Source organism: Euprymna scolopes, chromosome 9 (assembly GCF_053919585.1).
Source record: "Euprymna scolopes isolate OS-2025 chromosome 9, ASM5391958v1, whole genome shotgun sequence".
Taxonomy (NCBI): Eukaryota; Metazoa; Mollusca; class Cephalopoda; order Sepiida; family Sepiolidae; genus Euprymna; species Euprymna scolopes.
The window spans coordinates 86,441,937-86,467,157 of record NC_136490.1 but is presented as its reverse complement, the minus strand read 5'-3'; the positions used below and the strand labels follow the sequence as shown (position 1 = coordinate 86,467,157).

The window sequence follows — 25,221 nt, the reverse complement described above, 5'->3', positions numbered from 1 at the left end:
GGAATCATGTTAAGGAACCTATTTGAGAAAAGTAATGTTCCTAGATCAGCTCCAGATAAACTCCTTTTGAATGGATACTGTTTAGTCATTATCTCCATTATCTATCGGTATTATTTTAGAAAAAGTGTGAACTCGAACTAGTAGATATATTGTTTTTGTAGATTTCGGTGTGCTGAAAAAGAATCTGAAAACCGTATCCGTCGCAAATTAATAGTTTCGGAGATATTAATATTTTTCCAATGGATTATTTTCTTTATAAAATCAGATATAATGGCGTAAGTTGGTTGATTACGCATGCACACAAACCAAAGAGAAATCATGTATTTTTAAAAAATCAGCATTTTATTAGTTTCCGTAAGTAAAAAGTAAATATCACAACGCATCGTATTTGCTCACGTAATTTCAGTTCTTGTGTTCACGAGCGTAAAATGACTTGTCACATTGCGGAGAAATTTTTAGCGGGCATATTAAAAAAAAATTGGTTAATTTTTGTGTTGCGTAGTTTTTAATGCTTTTTAATTGATCTAAAAAATTCAGTTTTCATGAGCGGTTTACAAAAACATAACCGTTTTTCCATAAGTAATGTGCCGAAATTTATCGAACAGAGTAATGATTAACATTTCACAAAAATTCTGTGTTTATATTGCCGGGGCGGGGGTGGGTGTTGTGATGTTTACTTTTTACTTACGGAAACTAATAAAATGCTGATTTTTTAAAATAAATGTGATTTCGCTTCGGTCTGTGCACATGCGTAATCAACCGACTTACGCCATTATAGCTGATTTTAAAAAGAAAATAATCCATTGCAAAAATATTAATATCTCTGGAACTATTAATTTGCGACGGATACAGTTTTCAGATTGAGTAGTGATCACTGACAAAGACCAGAAACAGTCAGGGATGAAAAATTTTTATGTGATGGGGAGAGGTCAGACCACGCTTTTCAGGAGTGTGCCAGGCAGTTGGAGTTGGATACTAAAGGAGGCAGTTGTTTTTTTTTTTTTCTTTTTTTTTTTTTCTTTTTTTTTTTTTTAAGAACTTGTGCTCAGTTAGGCTAATATGCATATCATGAGGTTGTTAGTTAAGATTGTCAGTTAATAAGACATATTTCAGTTTGGTCAGGGAAAAAGTCTCATTTTGCATGTCTGCTGTTTAACTTAGAAAAGTGAGTACCATTTTAATCTCCAAAGAAAAATGAACCTTTGTTAATACTTATTTTTTAACTGGAATTGTGTTTTTTGTTTGGAAGAAGAATTCCTTTGTTGCAACACTGACTGAATCAAACAACAATCTTGAACTGACACAACGAGGGAGACGATCATAACCTCTGCGGTGAACGTACATATTCATTGTAATGTCTGTATAATGATTGCAGGTGTTATCTTAGAGTTGTCCGTCTCCTAGGTCAGTTGCTCTAACATAGCATGAAAGTCTAATTTATCTCATCTATACTTGTGTAAAGAATAAATGAATTCATACCTTTCCCAAGAGTTTAAACTACTCTTATTTGACATGCCAAACCCAAGCCAGTATTCCCTGCACCACTGCCATTGTCTATATCATGTTTAGTACATTATTTTTATCAAATGTTGATCCAATGAAATATACTTTATTTCTAGCATCTTGTTTATCAATCTGTACTCATTTAAGTATGAATTAAATGTGTAAGTAAAAAAAATAAAAAGTGAAGACAAAATATTAAAATTTGTTCAATAATGACAAATAATAGTTAATTAATAAAATGTCTTCTTTCAAAATAGATATACAAAGTTGATCTCGATTAGAAAACTATTTTGCCTTTTATGAAGTAAGAATAAAACAGAAAATGGCTAAAACTAATTAGTCTGTATTCACCTCATCAGTATAACTTTTTGTTAACTGTTCCCAGGAGTTTGAAAAATATCCCACAACAATTCAGGAAATTGATGATGCTACTCATGCACTACAAGCCCGAGCAGATTGCCGTTTCCATACGGAAGAAAAGGTAAGAATTTGTCAATAGCAGAAACTTGCTGGTATTTTATTTTCCTTGTGCTTATTATTAACTTTATTTCCCTTTATAATAAATCATTTTGATTCTTTAGAAATTATTTTTACTTTGAAATTGTTTTCATTAAGCAAAACATGATTTTTTTTTCTTATGCAACAAAAAAGCGTATTAAGATCTCAAATCAGTTACGGATCTGAGACTTCTTTTAAAACAAAGCAATAATGCTATAGTTAAGTTTGGTTGGGGGGGGGGGGCATTCAGACTTGGTAAGTTTATTGAAAGATTTTAATGTTTTTTATCATACTGGTGGGTGAGTGGGTGATTAATGTGAGGCTATGACCTCCTAGGTTGGGAAATTCATCTTGGTTTCAATTTTTTTTCTTTTGCCATTGGCCACTTACATCCCCGATTATATGCTTGCTAGTTGTTGCTATCAATTTTTTTATTTGTATGAAGATAATTTTTAACTATTGTTTGTCACTTGCAAACAAATACATTTTTGCTTTGGCTTTCAGTGGAGTTTAAGAAACCTATCATTTATCATTGTAGGTTGTACAGGAATATTATATGAGGCAGAAGACAATACAGAACCTGGAAGAAGAAATGAAGTCTAAGAAAGTGGATGTAGAAAACCACCAGCAACAAATTGAAATTGCTAAAAAAGAATGGTTGGAACCTTTAACTAAACTTATAGGCAAAATCAGTGAAAGTTTCAGTGAATATTTTTACAGCATGGATTGTTCTGGAGAAGTAGATCTCAAATTACCGGACAATGCAGTTAGTATTACATTTTCTTTTCTAATGTTTTTCATTTAAATTAACATCACTATTATCTAGTAACTAGCAGGATACCTGTCCCTGGATATAACTAGCCGATGTTATGTATAGAATCTATTTCTGAATTAGTGTAGTAGTTTCAGAATACTTTGTATATATAGAAATTGCAATAATAATTTGAAAACGAAGGATAGATTTATAAATAAATATTTTTCTTATTTTATTTTTACATAATTTCACTGGATTATTCTTCTTGGGTTATATTTTAAACATTTTAATACTCGAATTAGAACAATGTCTATTTGTCTCAAATTTTACCATAACCTTATATGAATATAAGAAATTGATATTCATTGGCTGGATTAATTAAATTACAGTAATTAAAAACTATAAATTTTCTGATAATATAGCTCTTATACAAATTTTTAGGAATAAATATGATAAAAGAATTCATTTCAAAAGGTTTTTCTCATCTTATTTTATTGTGAATATTTTCATGGCATATGTTAATGGTTGAAATCTTAGCATGCTTACTTGTACTGTTAGAAATTTTACATTTTCAAATTTATTAAAAAAAAAAAATCACCAATAATCTGTTGAATCACTTTTTTTTATATATATTTATGAAAACCTTTTGCAATTTTCGAATATTTATGAAAATCTTTCTAATATCATAACAAACCATTTCTCTCTCCTACCTCTCTCTTTTGCCGTCCTCCTACCTCTCTTTTGTTTTCCTCCTCCCCTCTCTCTAGTTTTTCTCCTCCCCTCTCTCTTTAGCGTTCCTCCTCCCCTTTCTTTCACTTTCCTCCTCTCCCCCCCACTCTCTTTCACTTTCCTTCTCTCTCCTCTCTCTTTCACTTTCCTCCTCTCCCCTGATGAAAAACAGTTAAAGAGCATCATTTATATGTAGGGTATGACTGATTAGGGGTGCCATCTCCCCTTCATCAACCAACTGACTCATGCCACCACGATTTTTGATGAAAAATGATTGGTTGATTGTTTATGCTAGACCGACTAATATGACTCTAGCTTTTCCAAGGACAAATATGATTTTATATCTTAACAATTAGTCAGGGTTAGCGAGTCAGCTCTCTTGAGTTAAGTTTTTTTTATCAGTAATCAAATTGTTAAAGCGAATTGATATTTCCTCTTTTGCTTGGAAATTAATTTTAACTAAAACAATTATTTCTCATTCTCGCCTGGTCAGTGCATACAATCTCTTACTCAGCCAAACACACATATACACCTGCTTTATATTTACTAGTGGATGTATCCGATGTAACCTAATCCAACCTCATATAGCCTAGGGATTGAATCTCCCGAGATGAGCTACACCAGTGAGGCACTGGGGTCCTGCTCAAGCATTAGCAATACATCTACCTCTCTCCTTTACTTTCGTCTCTCCATTTCACTTTCTTACTCCCCTCTTTCTTTTACTTCCCTCTTTCACTTTCCTTCTTCACTTCTCTCTTTCAATTTCCTCCTTCCGTCTTTACTTTCTTTCTCCCCTCTCTCCTTCTGTCCCTTTTTTATTCTCCTTTTCTAAATATTTCAAAGATATAAATATTTCTGAAAGCATTTAGAATTTTCAAATATTTATGAAACCTTTTTGTCATATTGAACTCTCTCCTTTCCTCTCTATATTTCTTTACTACCCCCTTTTTCCTCTTACCTCCTTCTATCTCTCTACTCCTCCCACTTTTTTCTTATCCTTTCCCTCTATTCTTCTCTCCCTTTCCTCTTTTCTTCCCCTGGATTTCTGCCCATCTCTCTACCTTCTCTTGATGACTTTCTTCTCTCTTTTTTCTGACGGCTGTTCTCTTTTTCTTTTCCTGACGAATCCCCCCTCTCTCCCTCTCTCTTCCCCAGACAATTTTCCTCTCTCTCACTCTCTTTTTCCCACACAACTTTCCATTCTCTCTCTTTCTCACCCCAACAAATTTTCTCTTTCCCTCTATCTCTTCTCTCGTCCTGTTAGTGGGGCATTAGAATACACCAACTTCCTCCCTGCAGAGAGTAAAAGTCCTTCAATGGGGCTACCTGTTGACCGTGGATGGCAACCCGTAATGTCTGAGGATGGGATCCTGGTGGTTGAGCAAATCATGTTCAAGATCTTATTAGGACATGAGATGCAACACGCCACTTTGGCCCTTACTTGGGCTAAGACGGGCGGTTGGATAGGCCCAATCCAATCAATCAGTTGGTCATGACTAGCACTAAATCAGACAAACACAAGAAAATACGCTCTCCCCACATTAGACAATAAACTGATTTAGTAAGCGGTGGCTGAAGAGTCAATCAACTTGCTGAAGAATGAATGAAACACGGCTAGAAAACTAACATCTTTTCTAGAAATGAAGCCATTGGAAAAGACAAAGGAAACACAGGTGCTTGAATTCATCAGCAGGAAGAGTATACTTCTCCTGTATCCTTGTTGCGTTGGGACGAATCTGTGTCCCCACCCCACCCACCTCAACACTTCCCACACAGGGAGCAGGAGAAATGAAAAATCCGAAATATGTAAATGGCAAATAAAAAGGCTAAAAAAAGAAACTATTGTGAAGTTTCAGATAAATCGAGTTCAGATTCAGAAACAGAATCCCAAAACCAAAACCTAGTTCAAAATCTTCCTTATTTTGTAATTATAGAAGCAACCAAAGGAGAACCGATAACAAAAGTGTCTCTTTTCAAAATAGAGAAAAAAATTTTCCAGTATTAAACCTAAAATAGTCAAAAAAACTAAATAACGACAAACTATTAGTGGAAGTATAAAGCTAAAAACATTATGGAGACTTTTTAACAACAAAAAAGTAAAAATCTTCTCCCACAAAATGATGAATACCAGTAAAGGAGTTATCAGGTTATTAGGAGTTCAGAATTATCCCTGTGCTCCTTGGAAGAAATCAAAATTAACCTGAGAAATCAAAATTTTATCGATGTAAAAAGAATCTAAATTAAAAAATATGGTGAAATTATCGATACAAACTCCTACATCCTAACTTTTAATACTCATCAAATCCCAAGTAACATCAAAATAGGGTATGAAAAAATACTCTCGTTCCCACTGCCTCTTTTTATCTTTCGTAACCCTGCCTCTCTTTCTCTCTGTCTCTTATCTCACTTCATCTTTCTCTCTATCTCACTCGTCCCCCATCCATCTATTTCTCTTTTTCTCTCTCTCTTGTGCCTTTCTATCTCTTTCTTTCTCTCTATCTCTCTCTTTCTCTCTCGACCCCTCCCATCTCTTTCTCTCTATCTCCTGTTCCCCCTCTCTCTTTCTTCTAGTCTTTCTCATTCCCTTTCCATTCTTTTTAACTTTTTATTATGATTTCATTTCTCACAACTTATTATTCATCCATTATTTATGTAATTCATCATTCCTCTCACTATCAAAAACATTTCTTTACAAATGGAGTCTACAGTGCCACAAGCAAGCAAGATAACATCATTAAAAGTATATATTTTTCTTTCTATTATTTGAGAATATCTTTAAAAAAATGTATGCATAATTGTATGACCTTGAAATGCAGTACAAATCTGTTTTTTGTATGCTATCAAATGATCTTTATGCAAAACTGTACCTATCCAGTATTGCTCAGGAAAATCATTTTAGTTTGGATTTTTTTTTTATTTATTTGCATAGTTTTAAACTTATGCAGATAAATAAAATTTCACTTGTAAGATAGGCATCTCCTATTATTATTCTTCAATTTAAACACAAGTTATGCCCATGTACATTATTTATGTTATTTTAATGATTGAAAACTTGGTTTACGATTATTTCAAAATATTTTAGATTACCAGTTGTCTCGACCATATTAATTTTTTAAATAAATTGTTGTGAAGTGCAGGGTGGAACGATAAAATTGTCGTCCTAGAAAAGATGACATAATTCCATTTCCATTAGATGAAAACCGGTTTTCTTTTTTTTTGTTGCAAAACATCTAATACTTGGCTAGTTGTGTATAAGTCCCAAGAGCGATAGGAGCCTTCTATCATGTCTAAAAGTGACTCAATGTTTAATGAGCGAGATTAAAGATGCGCCGCGCCGCGGTACAAATCATGCTCTTTAACAATCCAAGTTATGACAACAGGACCATTGCCAGCATCCCCAAAATGCATCGCTGAATTATCACAAATAACAGAGACGTTCCCAGGGTAATGGTTCTGGTCTTTGGCATGGTTTCAAGTGAAGACCATATCAAGCCATCTCATATCTTTGAAGTTGGCTTGAAAGTCAATATCAAAGGATGTTTTTACCTGGATGTGCTGGAGAGTGTTATTATCCCCTGGTGCAATCAAGTGGCCATTGGTAGATCCTGGATGTGGGAGCAGGACTTGGCCCCGGCCCACAAATCCAAAGAGACCCAGGCCTGGCTTCAGAAGGAGTGCTATAACTTTATATTCTTTTCTCATCCCCCCCCCCTCATTCTCTGACCTGAACCCGCTGGACTACTTTGTTTAGTCATACATCAAGAACATCAACTCCAAAGTCAGCCTGATCACCACCATTCACTGAATAATTTCCAAGTTCTTGCCAGCGTTTGTGGAAAAGGCTTGCTCCCAGTTCCGGACCCGCTATCACACCGCATATACATGCCTGATAGACTCATCTTTTGGTCAACAATGGTAACTTTCTCCTGGTTAGTAAAAGTAAACGTTCTCTGAACTTACTCTATCTGCTCCTAATTCTTGCAATTAGACTAGCACCTACCCTTCCTTGTGCTGTAAGTGTATTACACTATAGTAACAAAACGTCTCAATAGCTTCAACATCCATATGTATTCTTCTCCACATCTGAATTCTCATTCATCTCGTACATTGTCTTGCATACAAAATGATTATTCTTTCCCAACATACCAGTAGTAATTCCACTACATTTCTTTTGTACTACATGCTTGCAAGTGCCACAAAAACATCAATTACACTCAATTCCACAAACTGAGTTAAAAATAGTGACAACACTGAATTAGTACAAATCTTGAGTATTTAGCATAAATATTGAAAGAGAAAACCAATGGTCTAGTGTTAAAACATTGAGAGAAGTCATTACCACAAAATACTTCTACCTTTTTTTAAAAGAAAAAAGAAAACACTTCACAGTATATGTAACTTATATTTGGTTTTCAAAGTAATCGTCAATGGCGTCCAATATTTTCTGTCAATGTGTATTACAGCTGGTCAATTTCCTTGATGTAGAACTTAAGAATTTTGAACACAAAGAACTGCATGAGAGTCTGCTTCATTGGTGAAGGATTTCTTCTGAAGATGATTATCCTGGGAGTGGAAGAGGTGGTAATAAGATGGCACAAGGTCAGATGAATAAGCTAAATGGCACAGTTGCTATATGGTATCTTTGATCAATTGTACTACATATGGCCTGGCATTGTCATGGAGAAAAAGCACACTTTTGCAATTCACCAGCGATGGCTCCTTCTGACTCAATGCGTGCTGCACACGGTCAATTGCTGTGAGTATAGGCCTCCAGTGACGGTTTGGCTTGTTCATAGCAATTCATAATGAACCACTTTACCTGTCCACCAGACATAAAGCATCATCTTGCATGGGTGCATAGGTGGTCTTGCAGTGTGAGGGGCAGCATCCTTGGGAGAAAACGCTTGAAAGTTTCATGCAGAATCCACTTTTCATCACTTATATTCACTCGATTGAACAAGGATGCTGAACTGTGGCGAGGAAACAAACGGCCCAGAACAAGATCTCTAGATACTTCGATCCTTCTCACATCTATCTGGCTTATAACTGATGGCCGAGTACAGTATGCATGTTTTTTATAACTTCTGAAGTACTTACTTCCAGCTGTCTGAATTTGAAAACAAATGTTACATGCATTTCATATATATTTCAACTTCATTCAATGGTTAATAAATCATTTTTCTCTTTCCGGTTAAAAAATTAAAACACTTTGATTTATTTTTTAAACAGTATCTTGCAAATGTAATATTTTCTATTTTTATTGAAAATTTATTTTGATATTTTTTTTTTTTTATCATCTAAAGTCTGGTATAGACCAAAAAAAACAACCCCCACCCCCAAAATGTGATTTTTTAATTTAATATTGATTTCAATGTTCTTAAAGTTTACTGTAGCCAAATATTACACATATCTGCTCTTTTGGTATGTTTTATTGTGAAAAAAATTTCATTTATGATACAAGACTGTAAATATTTGGAGTTGTAAGCCATTTTAGTTTTAGAAATGTTGTACCAAACAAAATGGCAAAATTAATCCAAAGAAGTTTTAATTGTAAAGCTTGCAGACTAAGACGAAGCATAGAGTTTCTAGTAGATAGCCAATTTGTAGAAGTCCTGAGACAAGGAGCAAAGTTCCTTCTTGTGTGAAGACAAAAAGTTAGATACCAGGAATTCTTAACACAGTATATTTTATGGAGTGATTCCGGTTTCTGATTGGTTGGTAGCAGAGCGTAGGTTCATCTGATTGGTCAGTTCTTATCACTCCTGTCTATAAATAGAACCTTTCAATTTTTTTGTAATCATGCCTTTTTAATTATACCAAAACTATTGGAACAAAATATAAAGATGATATTTGGGATTAATAATGTCGCCATGGTAATTGCCCTTTTGACTACTAGTGCTGATCATTTCTCTTTTCAGGAAGATTTTGAAAAATATGGTGTGTGTATTAAAGTAAAATTTCGTGATAGTGAGCAGATGCAAGAGCTATCGCAGAATATTCAAAGTGGAGGAGAACGCAGCATCTCCACTGTTCTTTATTTAATGGCCATTCAAGATTTGGCTACAGCACCTTTTCGTTGTGTTGATGAGATTAATCAGGTGGGTTATCCTTTTTTTCTGTATCTTTCCTTTTTTTAATTTCAATTGATGAGACTTCGTCATATTTTGTGCTGAAACTGACAGATTAGTGAAAAAAAATACTGGGAAGTTTAGCTGACTAAAATAGGTACATTATACTTGCCAGGCTGATACAAAATGGAGGTAGAGGACATCTGTCCCTCAGCTAAATAAGAATAAGCTCAAAAGTATATTTTGGAGTACCAAAAAAAGTTGAGACCTCTGAAAAAATGTCAAGTGATCTACAGTGCAAAGTTAACAAGACAACAAATGATGCTTAGAAAATGGTGAATTAAATGACCAATATTTCTTCATGACAGAAATGAAATAAAGAAATAAAGAAAAAAAATAGTAAGGAAAGAGACTCAGGAAATAGAAAAACATAATTTAATATTCTTTTTTTTTTTTTCTTTTTTTTTTTTAAAGAAAACACAAATCAAAGAAGGTATCAGAGGGTGATGACAGATGATGGTAAAAGATGAAGCTTAGATTGAGTCAGAGTAAAAGAGAAGGCTCTTTAGTTCCCAAAATGAATTTATCTGGAACCAAAGAGAGAGATGTTCAATCCCATTGAATGAAAGAAAGAAAGGCTGGACGTTTTTATCAACCCAACACAATAGGGTTTGAAATAGAATTTGATATAACAGGTAGACTTGGAAGAATCAGTAGTTAAAAAATCTCTGTATGGAAAGACAGTTGTCGCATTCTCTACTCTGTATATGAGAACTTTGAATCCACAATTGATAAATTTGATGTTAAAAGAAACTTGATCCATTGATAAATTATAATCAAATTTGTTCAGCCCCCCCTCCCCCACATCGTTTTGTATCAACCAGTAAAAAAAAGTGTAAAAGACTTTTATGCACATTGTAACTATCTTCAGTTCTAGTGACATTCTTGTTAATTTAGTAAATCTCTTATTTCTCAAAGCAATTATTGATCCTGTTGAAATTTCCTTTGCAAACACTGGTAACCACAGGCTGCATGATAATTTTCTGAAGCTGGAATTTATTGGCTTTCGTTCTACACAATTTTTGGATCTGACTATGAGAGCAATGCTTATCAGTTGCTTTATTTCACTAGTTTAACGTGTCTCGTTATATTTGATGAAATTTTTTAGATGAGGTATTTGTGTAACCATTCATGGTGCTGCATCTTTAGTTGTACACTGCAGCTGGAAGGCCTGCCATAGACAAATATTTAACTAAGAGAAATGACCACACAAGAAATGGACTGGCATTTTTGAAATGCTGATGTCTTGGTTAATGCTGTGATTGCGAATCATTTGAGACGTCACAAAATAATTTTCATACCAGATGGTGAAGCCTGCAGTGGATTTTCTGTGATAAACCTTGAATTGTCTCACAGTATGGTCAAATTGATATATATATATTCCAGCAAGCGAGGCAAGGTGGTTAGTTGGTCCGAGAGACAGATGGGTCTTAAACTGCTGAATGATTTGTGTTTAGTTAGGAGAAGATGTTTGTCCGTTTTGCAAATTTATGGTTCTATGGATGAGCCGAGTGTCATTCTAAAATAAAATTTGTTTTCAATTTTGAATTGTGTTCTTGTTTGGAAGAAGATCCATTCATCACAGCAGTAACAGAAACAATGTGATTGACACTATGGGTGGTACTAGAATCGAGCACCAAACTCGGTCAAAGATAAATAAATGATCACGACCTGTGCAATGAATGTTTACATTTGATATTTTGGATTGTTTTTTCATCTTTGTTCTCATTTTACATTTTGTCATTCTTTAGGTGCATTTATTCGTAGTTTGTAAATATCATTTCATGTCAGAATATTTATAAAATTAAAAATTATCAAAATGGATGATATATGATCATAAAGGTAAAACTTTGAAATCATATGATAATTGCCATTTGTAATTGTTTCTATTTTAACTATTCTCTGATTATGAACCTCTAAGCGTAATTTGGATTGATTATTGTTGAATTATATGTTGTAGGGAATGGACCCCATTAATGAGAGAAGAGTTTTTAAGATTGTTGTAGACGCTGTTTGTAAGAAAAGGACATCCCAATATTTTCTATTAACACCTAAGGTAAGTTAATATTTTATATAAAAAAAAAACAGGACCCTTTTTTTTTTTTAAATCTTTACTAACTCAAAAAAATTATTTGATAAAGATCAATAGCAATAGAGGTCAGCATGAATTGTTTCACTAAGGCAACATCATTTTGAGACGAGGCAATAAGTTTGCAGAATCAAAATATTGTGAAAATGCTTGTCATGAATAACAACTCGATTATCTACATTTTTTTTTTTTTGTTTGTTTCATCAGACTATTTTGCTTTTATTTTCTCGACTTTATCCAAATAAATGAGTGCATATATAAAATATGGTAAATGTAAATATTCAGCTTTTTTAACCCTCACTATAGTCTCAAGCCTTGGTAGAGCAACTAGTCTAAGAGAAGATATAATGACATCAGTTCTTCTTTGCTTAATCCAGCATTGCTTCAGATCATTTTAGATTTCTCCTTGTTTCTGAACTTGACCAATATTAGGTTAGAAGTGTTGTTGGTGACTGTGTAGCCTATCATTCAAGTAAATCTTTCAAAGGGCATCTATTATCTCTTGAGGCAGAAGACCAGTCAGTTATGTTGTGACCAGCCTTTGAGATTTGAAAAAAAAATCACTCGACCGGTGGTCGAGTGTGAGGGAAAATTTACTCGCCCCAAAATATTTTTACTCGTCCGACTTTATATCTTTGTTTCAGTCAATAATAGTAAATAATTTTACAACAATTAAATTACTGTGTCTATAATCTAACAAGAAAATATTTGTTTAACTCTTGTGAATCAACTATTTTATTACTACAAACATTTCAGTAAATATTCAACAAAACGTTAAAATACAACACCAGTTTCTTTATATAGCATCATTCATATTATTGTTCCATAGAAATAAGAATCATTTCTTCGGATGCTGATACGTAGTATCAAAATGACAATTGAAATATAAATAATTCAAGACTGTGTTTATTGGTACCGTTAGAAAACAAATATATCTAACTTTATACACAAAGAAAACATAATGTCAAAATCACACTCTTGAAATAAATATATTGTAAAATGTAAAACAAATATTAGAGATTCATTTTTTCATTAAAACATTTCAATATGAAGTCTCTAATTGAAAAATATTCTGAAACACACAATCATCCCAGCAGCTCAAAAGAATCAGAAATAGTTACTTACAATAATATCTGAACAAAACTCGAAGCGAAATCATAATAAAAATGGGCATTTAGCATCATATAGCATTGAACATTTCAGCGAAATTTATAAAGATTAACCTAGTAATGAAATAGCTTTGTTGATAAAACAATAAAGGTTTTTTATACATTTATTCTATATTTTTATTTTTTACAAGGCAAGTCGAAATATTATATCATGTATAACATGTTACTAATAATCAGCCGTCTTGATATTTTTATGTGTTTACATTTTTATAATTCATGTCCAGATTTGTTTATATACTGATACATTTCTATCGTCCTTGGAATAAATAATGTTTGTTTACGAAGAAACAAAACTGAAGCAAAAACTTTGGATGAATGAGTAAAATCATGAAATTTATTCAATCGACGACGATGAAGAATCGATGAAATTGGATTCATTCTCTCAATCAGTCTCAAATTCCTTTTGTGTGATATCGTTTTGATTTTCAAAGCGCAATTTTTTTAAATGTCGATTCTTTTTGGCAAACCAATGGTCCATTGCTGGTGCAGGACTAAACAAAGAAATTTCTTTGGAATTCATATGAATCCTCATCAAATCATCTAATGTTTTGGAATTTAGTAGAGATCGTTCTGATGATTTGATGCGTTTCATCGCCGAAAACTCTCTTTCATATTCCACAGTTGATGAAGAAAGGGAGAGAATCAAATCGACTAAAATGAGATTTGACAACTCTGTTGACCACATCAGGTTTATTTTCTCCCAAGAAAGCTTTTTTCAAATTTCAATAAGTCTGAAGTTCGCATCATAAATTTTAAATTTCAATAAGTCTGAAATTCGCACATCATAAATTTTAAATTTCAATAAGTCTGAAGTTCGCACATCATAAATTTTAAATTTCAATAAGTCTGAAGTTCGCACATCATAAATTTTAAATTTCAATAAGTCTAAAGTTCGCACATCATAAATTTTAAATTTCAATAAGTCTGAAGTTCGCACATCATAAATTTTAAATTTCAATAAGTCTGAAGTTCGCATATCATAAATTTTAAATTTCAATAAGTCTGAAGTTCGCACATCATAAATTTTAAATTTCAATAAGTCTGAAGTTCGCACATCATAAATTTTAAATTTCAATAAGTCTGAAGTTCGCACATCATAAATTTTAAATTTCAATAAGTCTGAAGTTCGCACATCATAAATTTTAAATTTCAATAAGTCTGAAGTTCGCACATCATAAATTTTAAATTTCAATAAGTCTGAAGAGTTTAAATCATAAGTAAACGTTTTGTCAATTTGAAAAAATACATAAAGAGACAAAAAGTGAAAGAAAGAAAACAAAATCAATACATCGATATTTTTTTATATTTGATTGAAAATGTACATTACAGATAGCCAGAATTACAAAAATCCTCTTTCTTTAAAAATCCACACGTATATAAAAAAAAAAATGGTAGGCAGAAATTTCAGGCCATGGAGATCTCGTACCAGGAGAATAAAGAAGAAAAATAACTTTAATTGAATGATTTTTCGGCCAACACATTTTTTCAACACCCATGGATGTTGAAAAAGACCTAAACCGTAGGTGTTGAAAAAGTGTGTTGGCCAAAAAATCATTCAATTAAAGTTTTTTTTTTCTTCTTTATTCTTAATAAAAATATCAAAAAAACTATTCTTCTGATACCCAAATTATGTCATAAAATTACATACAAAAATTAAAATATCTAGCCTAAACCGTGGGTGTTGAAAAAAAAGTGTTACAAAATCTCCGGGTATTCACGATTGTGGACTGAAATCTCCTGGTACAAGATCTCTGTAGCCCGAAATCTCCGATATTCAAAAAAAATACCATTTGGCTGAAATGAACTAGATTTCTTAGAAAATCGGCATGGTTTAATATCTTTTTAAAATTTAAACGGTCAATTTTTCTTTGTAATTTACGGAAAAAAACCCTTTGATATAGAACAGAAATTGGTTTCTTTTGTTTCTATTAAAACAAAGAATTCACCTCGTAACAACATTCTAAAATTTAGAATATTATTTTTAAAAGTGTGTATCGATGATTTTTTGAAAGTTGCACAAAAAAGAGCATACAAATATCTGAATTTATATAATTAAGAAAAATATGATTACTTGTTGTATAATTAAATTTTCAGTGCGTGCTTGACGGAACGATGCGTTTTTTCCTCTTTCAAATGTTTGTCTTTACTTTTGTAAGCGTGAAGTGTATGTAGTTGTAGCGTCGAAGAATTTTTTTCCAAATGAATTTCAAAATCAGAGAGCTAAATGAAGGCGACATTTTGACTACACGCCAAATGTGTAAATTTGATCTCTTGTTGACCTTTAGTGTAACCACTCTTTTTTTCAATACGATATTCCAACGGTCTCACAGCTAGAGATGAAAGAATTCACAAATGATAAGACATTTCTAAGTCACCGCATATTTGATGGTCGTAAAATATATGAGTTTTTCCTGTTTCTTTATTTAAAGAAATTTTATCGACTGTCATATTGCGATGTCATTTTTTATGAAGGTAGTTTTCTAAACAATTTTCTAAATATTCATCATTTTCATCATAAATATGTCAGAGAGGAAAACAGTTTATTGCAAATCAATATGGATATCTTAGTAAGTCAAATCAGGGCTGATCGTTGGGAGTGGTGCCATAAATGCAATCCTAACACTCTCTCTGGTTGTGCGTGCACACGAGCAAGAATATACACTAACCCTAAATCTTAGTGGCTACACTTTTAACTTTGTTTAGTATTGGACCATTCAAAATGTAACCAGATACTCACTGGTCACAAGAAATTACTGCTCTGATGCTCAGAACACACAAAACGCACAACAACTCTAAGTCACTGTGCAATACCTCCTAACACGGTAGCTGCTCTGTGACTCTACTGGACGTGTTTCTTGGCTGGCCAGCTGTTGTAAGGTATGGTTGAGTTTGTCCTTTGTGGAGGCATTGGCGTTGGTTGATATGCCACTTCAATTAGCTGAAACCTGAATGTTGAGTATCAACATAGCTCTGGAAACAACTGAGCCACTTTCCAAAATCAACAGGCAATCAATAATTAACCAAACATGGGAAATAAAACAAAAATAATGATTTGCACAAAACAATTCTATGTATAGTTAGTACTAAAAGAATTAGTTAAATTTGAAGTTCTTCTGCTTTTGGATGCAGAAGTTATAACTCAAATAAAATTCTTTCAATTAGATCCTTCCACTTGGAGAATTTCATAATCAACTTTCTGATTTCGTTGTGTTCACAGAGCGGGGACTTGCATTTTTGGTTGGTCAGGGAAGGAAACACAAGTCATCAAGCCGCAAAAGAGCAAACACTTTCCGTCAGCAACGAGTGGAAAAAGACTGCATCTCTACCTGGGTTAAGGGGGAAAGACGCTCTCTTCTGATGGGTCTCTTATTTTTATGAACACAGCTAATTCTCTCTCCGTCACTTGGAGGTTATCATTTCCTCTTCTGCCTTACCTCTTTTCCTCTCTCTCTTTTGAAATCTTTTTCTCTTTCTCTTTTCTCTCACTTTCCAAACAAATAGATTATCGGGACTTTTTCTGTGCGATCCTTCACTAACAGGTGTTCATAATCCTCTCCACTGCCTTTGACCTGGGGGAAAATAAAGATGCCATTTATGATTTCTCCCTTCTTGACTGTATTAGCAAAACTAAACTTTGATTTATAACAGATAGCCGTATGCCAACAATTTCCACCGACACTGGTCAGACTTTTGTCACCAGTTGTCATTTTTACTCTATTGAGAAATTCATTTTTATGATATGAAGAAATTTGAGACTCGAGTTCTTAACAAATGTCAACCCAACCTGACCGACTGAGTTTGCTCAGCAAGGCAATCTGATATAGCCCTAGCACTAGAATACCTGTATTCTCTATGCAATATTTTCTTCAAAACTCAGCACTATTTTCATATGAGAACATGTCCTTATCTCAAGAGTAACTAATTGTGTATAAGCATTATAGTTTTACGAATTTCTATTCTTACATGACAACTAACATTTAAAAAAATCAAATTCTAATTCAAACATAATCTAAAGCAGCCAACTAAAAGTATCTTTACACTTATGATAAATCTTCTCCATATTTCATGGTCAATTATGTCTTTGCTTCTTTCCCGTTGCAGTTGTTACCCGACCTTGACTATCACGATGCCATGTCTATATTATGCGTCTACAATGGACCTCTCATGCTACACCACAGTGAATGGGATTTACGAAAGTTCCTTCGGCGTAGACGGCGACTTGTTGATTAGTGCCTAAACCTGGCACTGTGTGAATAATGCCTGTTTTAATTTTTTTTATTTTTACTATCTATTTTTTAAAATGATGATGATACATGATTTTATTTGAATGAAAAAGACAACTTTGACTATTTCACCAGTGCTATAAAAAAGATACACAACATTTTATGGTTATCATCATCATCATCATCATCATCATCAAGATCATCATCATCATCATCATCATCATTTTCACACACAAAAACAAAATCCTGAGCCCAATGGGTGCTTCATGTTTATCACACATCTGCTTCTGACCTCAACCAGTTCTGAGTTTTTAAATTTTTCTTTCTAAACTTGATTGGAAACAACAATATGAAAAAACAGCAAAAAAAATCACCTGTGACATTGGGACTCAAGGGAATGTTACTATACAAGGTGTGTCATAAATGAAGGATCTCCTGTGAAAACAGATGTCATCAAATTCTAAAGAGCTGGAAAAGCTTAACAGTCACAAGATAAAGCAATGTACATTCTATTGAGCCTGTTCATTTTTCAAATTATTTGTTAAATAATGTTAGCTATTTTCAGTTACAAAAAATAAAACTATTTTTATTCTTTCTGACTTTCTCTTTATTTACAAAATGTTTTAAAACTTTGTTTTCTTTTAATTTTCTAGATTTTCTCAACAAATAGATATTCTAAACAAGAAACAATCTTTCAAACAATTATTTCAACATTTGAAGCATAAACAGTGAGTTGGACATTGATTAGCATCAATGTTAAACTTAAGATTAAATGAAAAGTGTTTCTGAAGAATTTGTTGTTTTATAAAATGATATAATAAAAATATGCAAAGGTATTTCATGTTTGTACATACGTTACCAGCTTTCAGTTTCTTAAATTTATTTTCCAAATCAAAAATAAAAATCCTATAAAATATTATTTATAGGAAATTTTTACTTTGTAGTCAACAATTAAACTTAAATATTAACTCATTTTATATCTATTAAATTTTAAGAATCTATATTTTATTGAAAGATTTGTTTTTTTTTTATTTTTAAATAATAAAAACAAAAACTGAAAATTTAAAGTGGAAGTATTCTTAAAAGTTTAAAAAAAAAAGCATAAATTACTTGCATGTTTGTCTTTAAAAAAAAGGTTCACTTTGTTTTCAGACTCTAATTCAAACAATAACAGAAAATCCCAAATCAACTTGTTAAATTGAATGGTAATAAGTAAAAGGCATTTAAGCTATTAAGAGAATTCAGTCTGAAAAGAAAAAGAGTAAAGTTTGATTGGCAGAAGAAGACTCCCAAAAGCAAGAGAGAATAACAGCTATGCAAGGGAATGATCCCACTGGGCAATACTGAAATCCAGATACTTTCTGTAAAACTAACTCTAAACCTCAGATATGATCCAATTATGGCTTACAACTATGACCTGGTGGTTCATTGCAGCTATTGTGAACAAAAAGAAGTTTGATGGAAAGATGATGTCATGCATGACTTAAAAGGGCAAAGTTGAATCAACACCATTATCCCCACCACAGCAATTAATAGACCTTAAGATATAAATCAGAAGTTTTTAGACAACATTCAACTCAATAATTTGATTCTAATGAAATTGTATCAAAGATAATGTCATTATAGTTACAAAAAGTAATATGTTGAATGGGAAAAACCTGCTATTTTATTATACAGAATACTTGATTCTTTTTAGAATGTTGCATAAAAATGTGGGACAAATCATCAAATTATTTTTCTAAATTTATACGCATAAGAGATAAATGTGAACCGTGACGCCATATTTCCAATTGGTGCTTTAATTTCAGGTTAAGGATTACAGTAGAAACTTTCTGAATGATGTTACTCTTTTCTCTAACACATCTAAAAAAAATTGATTTGTAAGGCTGGTTTTGAAATGAACAATAAATTGATCAAGAACTTAACAGAATTTTATTAAAAACTAGCAGGTAGACCCAACATTGGGGGGGAAAGAACAAATGGAATCAAATCTCAACTGTTATGTATTAATATTAAATATTAGATTTTTTAAATTAACTGTTTGCTCCACTTTCAAATATCTTTTATTCTATAAAAGACTGAAATCTTATCTGAAGTCTTAATTATGACCCCCCCCCACATCTTTTTTTAGCTAAGCAAAAGAATGAGTAAATTAAACCCACTCCCAATCATTTTCTATCATCACTATGTAAAATCCTAAGTCACTTTTCTCATTTTCAAATTTAGATTCATCAAGTTATAAGCCTTAATTGACATGGAATCAAAACTACATTTCAGTCGTTTATGTGTTTGTATCATGTCAGCAAGGTGCAAAATGTTTTTCAAGTGGCTGGCAACAATGTCTGAAACATCAAAGAAAGTTTACGACTACAGTTTGATAATTGTACCCAAAAGCAGGTGGAGTAAGGAATATGAAATTAAAAGAATTATGTGATCCATGTCAATTACATTCACTGAGAACTTTTTTTGTACCTTTTCTCCACATTAAAAAACGACCCTGGTGTCTAACTCTGTCCCGTGGGGAGGCATAATAAATAGGTACATTCACTGAGAACAGATATATTGTGGGAGCTGATCTTTTCCTATGAATCGACATACAGGTACAAATCAGTTTTTCATTTCACCATCAAAGAGTAAACACTGGTTATTTGTGTAACCCTCAAAATTGTTGGTAATGAGATATTGTAGTTGACCAGGGATTAAACTTACAAAATTATGTTTCTAAATTCTATTGGAAAATCTGATTTTTACTAGTGGGAAAGCATTTGTTCCTTTACTTCTGAAGACAATATGATTTTTGAATATAAACTTTATAAACTATTGTTCAATTGACTTCAAACTCTGCCAATGTAATCTCAAATCTCATAATCAAACATTCACCTTTTTGACTATCTTGACTATAGAAATATTGTTTTCTCGGTGACCAGCAACTTTCTTCCCCAAAAGATAAATCCTTTTTCACTCCAAAAGATGGGGTTTTTTTAATACTAAGCCAATTAGTTCTTTTATGTCTTGAATTTGTTTCATTCCTAAAAACTTTACTCCAAACCGGAACATTTTCCACTTTCCGTGCCAAATATCTTATTTATTTTGTCTTTTTCTTTTCGTGCCTATTTTATTAATATCCTTGTTAATAAAATATATCTTTACTGTAGAATATCACTTAAACATCTTTATCCACTTGGCTGTGTTAAATCGCTGGTGGAGGAACTTTAGAAAAAAATAACTGCTACAAGATATCTAAATGGTATGATTTAAAAATAATAAATATTTGTCCAAACTCCTTGGCAACTCCAAACATCAACTTTAATCTTGACCAACCTTTCTCTTTCTCTCTCTCTCTCTCTCTCTCTCTCTCTCTCTCTCTCTCTCTCTCTCTCTCAGCGGGCCCAAAATAAAGACTGCTCTGTGCTTTCCCCTTCCTTCTTTTTATTGTCCTCATGTGTAAGTTAATGCCATATGTATATTAAAAAACTTTCATCTATAAACTAAAGTTTTTCTTTTTGTTCCTTTCTTGATTCCGTCACCTGATAGGATAGCCAGAGGTGTCGTCACTTGTGTAAGTTACATTTTGCCAGGCTGACTTTGAAATTCTCTGATGATTGCTGTGAGAACAAGTTTGAGTACAATAGTCAAAGAATTGTAAAACCAAAAGAAATGAACAATTTTCTTTAATTTTTTTTTTTCTTTTTTTTTTTTTTTTCTTTTTTTGGATCAATTTTTTTTTTTTTTTCAATTTCAAGTGTGCAAATTAACTGATGAGTTTTTGTAGTTTTAGATTTGTATAATTCAATTCAGAACCAATTTTTATTCTGTCATCTACACTTTGAAACTAAAAAAAATATATTAGTTTTCGTTAGAAATAAAATCCAATGACATTCAATCTAAGCAAAATCGTCTCTTGTGTTTCAGGTTACAAATAAAATTTACACAACATATGAGATTGCTGTAGCCTCTCTTATTTGTACCAGCTCCAGATTTTCATGTCGATTACAATATTTCATGATTTCTGAAACTCGTTTCATTATCAAACATGTCTTCACTTAAAAGAATACAAAAATCTTAAAGATAAATTAGATTTTCTCCAAGTTAAATTTTTACACAAAAAAATTACAAGTGGATAACTATTTGCAATTTGTGTCTAAAACGTGATGATTCATTTTTTTTTTTTTTGTGTGGAGCTTGCAATCCTAGAAATGCCCTTTTCTAAACAATATAAAATCAAAAATAGCATATCTTTTTATTTTATCTTGAGTAAACATCAGTAATGAATAATTTTGTCAAAAAGTTATTTGCAGACAATTATCCTCATCTTCATAGTTATTTTGGCCAACTATTCCTGTGGCCTTCATCAGGTGATAAACGCGATGGGATAGGAATGGAGTCTCTTAACTGTATCCTAACTTAACTCACCTGGAACCGTAGAGATTCAACGCCTCTATCCACTGCATCATGGGCCCCGAAGGGTGATCATGGTTGGATCTTTTGGTCTTATAAATTCAATTTTTTTGTTTCTTATCTGGTCTTCCATCGTCAGAAATGTGAAACAACAACTACGACAAATAAATTAATATATAAATTACTCATCTCAAAAGGATTCCAGTAATCAAAATAAGTTTATATTAGTCTTTAGTTTTGATTGTTAATATTTTTATGTCCAGGCTGACTAGCCTGGGGAGTGGAGGAAATTGATAAAATTGTTCATTACTTTTCCTTTTGGTTTTAATAAAATTTTGCTGGTCAAATTTTTAGTTCTATTCTCACCCAAGTACACAAAATTCTTAATCATGTAAAAGAAATTTTTTCTGTGTTAAACAGGAAAAGATCTTTATTAAAAATTTTAACAATTTATGGCTTTCTAACTTTTTGTTTCATCTTACTTCAATCGAAGTTCTCAGAAATCAAGATGGCCCCCTTTCCTGGAGCTAACACTTAATGTCTATATAAGAGACATAGATATTCGAATATTCCTTTCCTTTATCTCTCAAATGTTGACTTAGTAAAGAAGTTCAGAACAATTCACCATTTAAATGTTATCTGCTTCCCAACACCCTGGAAAATCTCTTCAGTCCGCCCCGTATTTAAAAACTCAGGCGATCTGGCATCTCCCTTTCAGTACAAACCAATGAGTCTCCTGTGCATCATGAGTAAACTATTGGAATCTGTATTAAACAGAGAAGTGATCAACCACCTCAACAGAAACAACCTCCTCAGTGACATACAACATGGTTTTCGTTTGTTTAGATCTACTGCTGATGTGATAACAGTAATATCTCACAGGATTAATGAATCTCTCGATGCGGGCTTTGTTTCTAGGGCAATTGCTCTTGACGTTTTCGATGGGATGTGATAAGAAGGCCTGCTACACAAGATCTCCAGCTGAAAATGTCTTCTCAATTATTAAATCATTCCTCTCTGGTAAGTTTATAAGCGTAGTGGTTGATGGGCAGAAATCAGAAACTCATAGTATTAATGCCGCCATTCCTCAGGGTTTCATCCTGGGTCCAACTCTTTTCTTGATTTTTATCAATGATCTCCCAAATTACATTCTTAGATCATTCGGAGACATTTATGCAGACGACAATATCATCTATGGCAACACTTCTAAGACAAGAACCGGGCAAGATCTCTCTGATTCTCTCTCCTCTGATCTTGAGCATGTGGTGCAATGGGGAAAAAGTTGGCTTGTTAATTTGAATGCATCTAAAACAAAACTTCTATATTTCCATCATCAACACTCTGAGCCTATTGAAAATGAATGGCTCTCACCTTGAGGACGTCCAATGTTTAGACAAACTTTTTTGTCTGACTTTTACTCCTGATCTAAAATGGAGCACATACATCAAATCCATAGCCAAGGTTGCTGGTAAAATGGTTGGAGCATTATACCGCTCCAGTAAATATCTCACTGCTGAAGCAATTCTCTACCTGTATAAGAGCCAAGTATGCTCTAGGATTGAATATTGGTGCCACATCTGGGCAGGAGCTGCTTGAAGCAACCTATCCTGTCTTGACAGAGTTCAAAACAGACTTTGCAATCTAGTAGGCGATACCCTTTTCTCTTTTCTGCAGCCTTGTTCCCGCAGAAGAGATGTTGCAAGCCTGTCTCTGTTTTATTGCTATTTTCATGGCAAGTGTTCGACTGAGCTCCAATCTATGGTCCCCCCTTGCCAATCCTTCACAAAAAACACTTGTCTAGCCAAAATCACTATCAATAAATTTCTCCACTCTATCATTGCCTAAATCTAAACATAGATTCCATGAGCAAAGCTTCTTCCCAAGAACTGCCCGCTTGTGCAACTTGTTTCTGCTGGTTTACTTTCCAGCTGACTACAATATCATTATCTTCAAGTTTAACATAAACAAGTCCTTGTTCAGCCGTCCTCGTAAATGATCTAATTATACCAAATGACTATAATGCACACATTTTAGTGATTCATACATCATATTTTTCTGATTATACACGTCAGTCTGATTAGCTCAAATCAGCCACCTTGTATGAAAAAGGACTCAAAAAGTATTTACACAGTTTTAATCTAACGATTGGTCAGTTTCTATAAAAACGACAATACAGTTTGTATGAAATAAAACCACATTTCAGGCAACTTTTATTCAGATTCACTCTTCTATCAGACTCATTGCTCTGATAACTAAGGCTATGAGTTCAAGAGATCATTTTTTTTGTGACACGGATTCTAATTTCCAAGATAGAAAATCTGCTAATATAGGAACTGGACCCAAACTAGAATGGATTTTGAGTGGGATTGGAACTAAGTTAATCCCTTAGTCTTTTTACCAGTATCTCCATGTAAATTTCATTAAGTTTTCTCACAAATGGTGGACTCATGAAGGATCCTCCCATTCAATCTTATTAGTCAACTCTTTCGATCTTGGTTTCTTTTCATTGTGGAGTGGTCATGTACTAGGGTCTCTACTTCTTCACCATTAATCTATTTTTCATGCGATTCCTGTTCAATTTGATAATCTCTTTTTCTTTTCTTTTTTTTCGTGTGACCTTTGGTTGAGAGGAAAGTTCTTGCGGAAATTTTAATTTTGATTTCAAATGATGTGTTTTAAAATAAGTTTTCGTCATAATACCTTTACTTCATATATCATTTTAAAGAGCGTTTTTCACTCTCTTATCGTTTAAATTACAATCATTTAAAACAATTGCAATTCAAGCTAGTCCGAAAAGCTGCTAAAACAGTTTGTGATATCAACAAAATGTTTGGTTCAGGAACCACTACTGAACGCACACTACAATGGTGGTTTAAGAAATTTTGTAGCGGTGACGAGAATCTTGAAGATGATGGGCATAGTGGTTGGCCATCAGATGTTGACAACGATCAATTAAGAGCCTTAGTCGAAGCCAATCCATGCACAACTGTTCGAGAACTTGCTTCTGAATTAGATGTAACATATACAATGATTTTCAAAAGAACTTGATAAATGGCTGCTTCAAAAATTGAACGATAACTAAAAGAAACGCCATTATGAAGTGTTATCTTCCCTTCTTTTATGCAACAAGAACGACCCGTTTCTCAATCAGATTATGACTTGTGATGAAAAGTGGGTTCTTTACGACAACCAGCAATGTTCAACTCAGTGATTAGACGCCGACGAAGCTCCACTACACTTCCTGAAGCCAGAGTTGCACCAAAAGAAGTTGTTAAACCGACCCTGCAGAAGTTGAACGAATTGGGCTATGAAACTCTGCATCATCCATCATACTCTCCAGCCCTCTCACCTACCGACCACCATTTTTTAAAGTATCTCAACAACATGAGAAATGCTTCAAAAACCTAAGGAATATCAAAAACGCTTTCAGTGACTTTATCGCCACCAAAATGCAAGATTTTTATGTTACTGCATAAGTAAACTTGTTTTGCATTGGTGAAAGTGTGTTGATTCTTCGGTCAATAAATTTTTGTTTGGGCTGGGATGTGTTCATCTGAATTTAAAAGTTAAAAACCACATATAAAAAGATAAAACCTGATAAAAGAAACTAGGAAAACTCTTAATAGATTTCTCTATTCATTGTACAAGGACTTGCAATATAAGTATTAAAAAAACGATCAATTTAAAACTGATATATGGTCACCTGCTGATGATCCTGGAATGACCTTAG

General features: G+C 33.1%; 1 protein-coding gene across 1 annotated transcript in view; it reads left to right on the top strand.

The window, feature by feature from the left end:
* Positions 1 to 17,689, top strand: part of LOC145284747 (structural maintenance of chromosomes protein 5-like) — a 94,539-nt gene extending 76,850 nt beyond the window's left edge. Inside the window, exons 21-25 of the mRNA XM_080133700.1 lie at positions 1,889 to 1,984; positions 2,540 to 2,767; positions 9,403 to 9,582; positions 11,573 to 11,668; positions 16,972 to 17,689. Of these exons, the coding sequence (XP_079989826.1) occupies positions 1,889 to 1,984; positions 2,540 to 2,767; positions 9,403 to 9,582; positions 11,573 to 11,668; positions 16,972 to 17,100 (729 nt within the window). The 3' untranslated portion in view covers positions 17,101 to 17,689. The remainder of the gene's footprint in view (positions 1 to 1,888; positions 1,985 to 2,539; positions 2,768 to 9,402; positions 9,583 to 11,572; positions 11,669 to 16,971) is intronic.
* Positions 17,690 to 25,221: the final 7,532 nt, after the last annotated feature.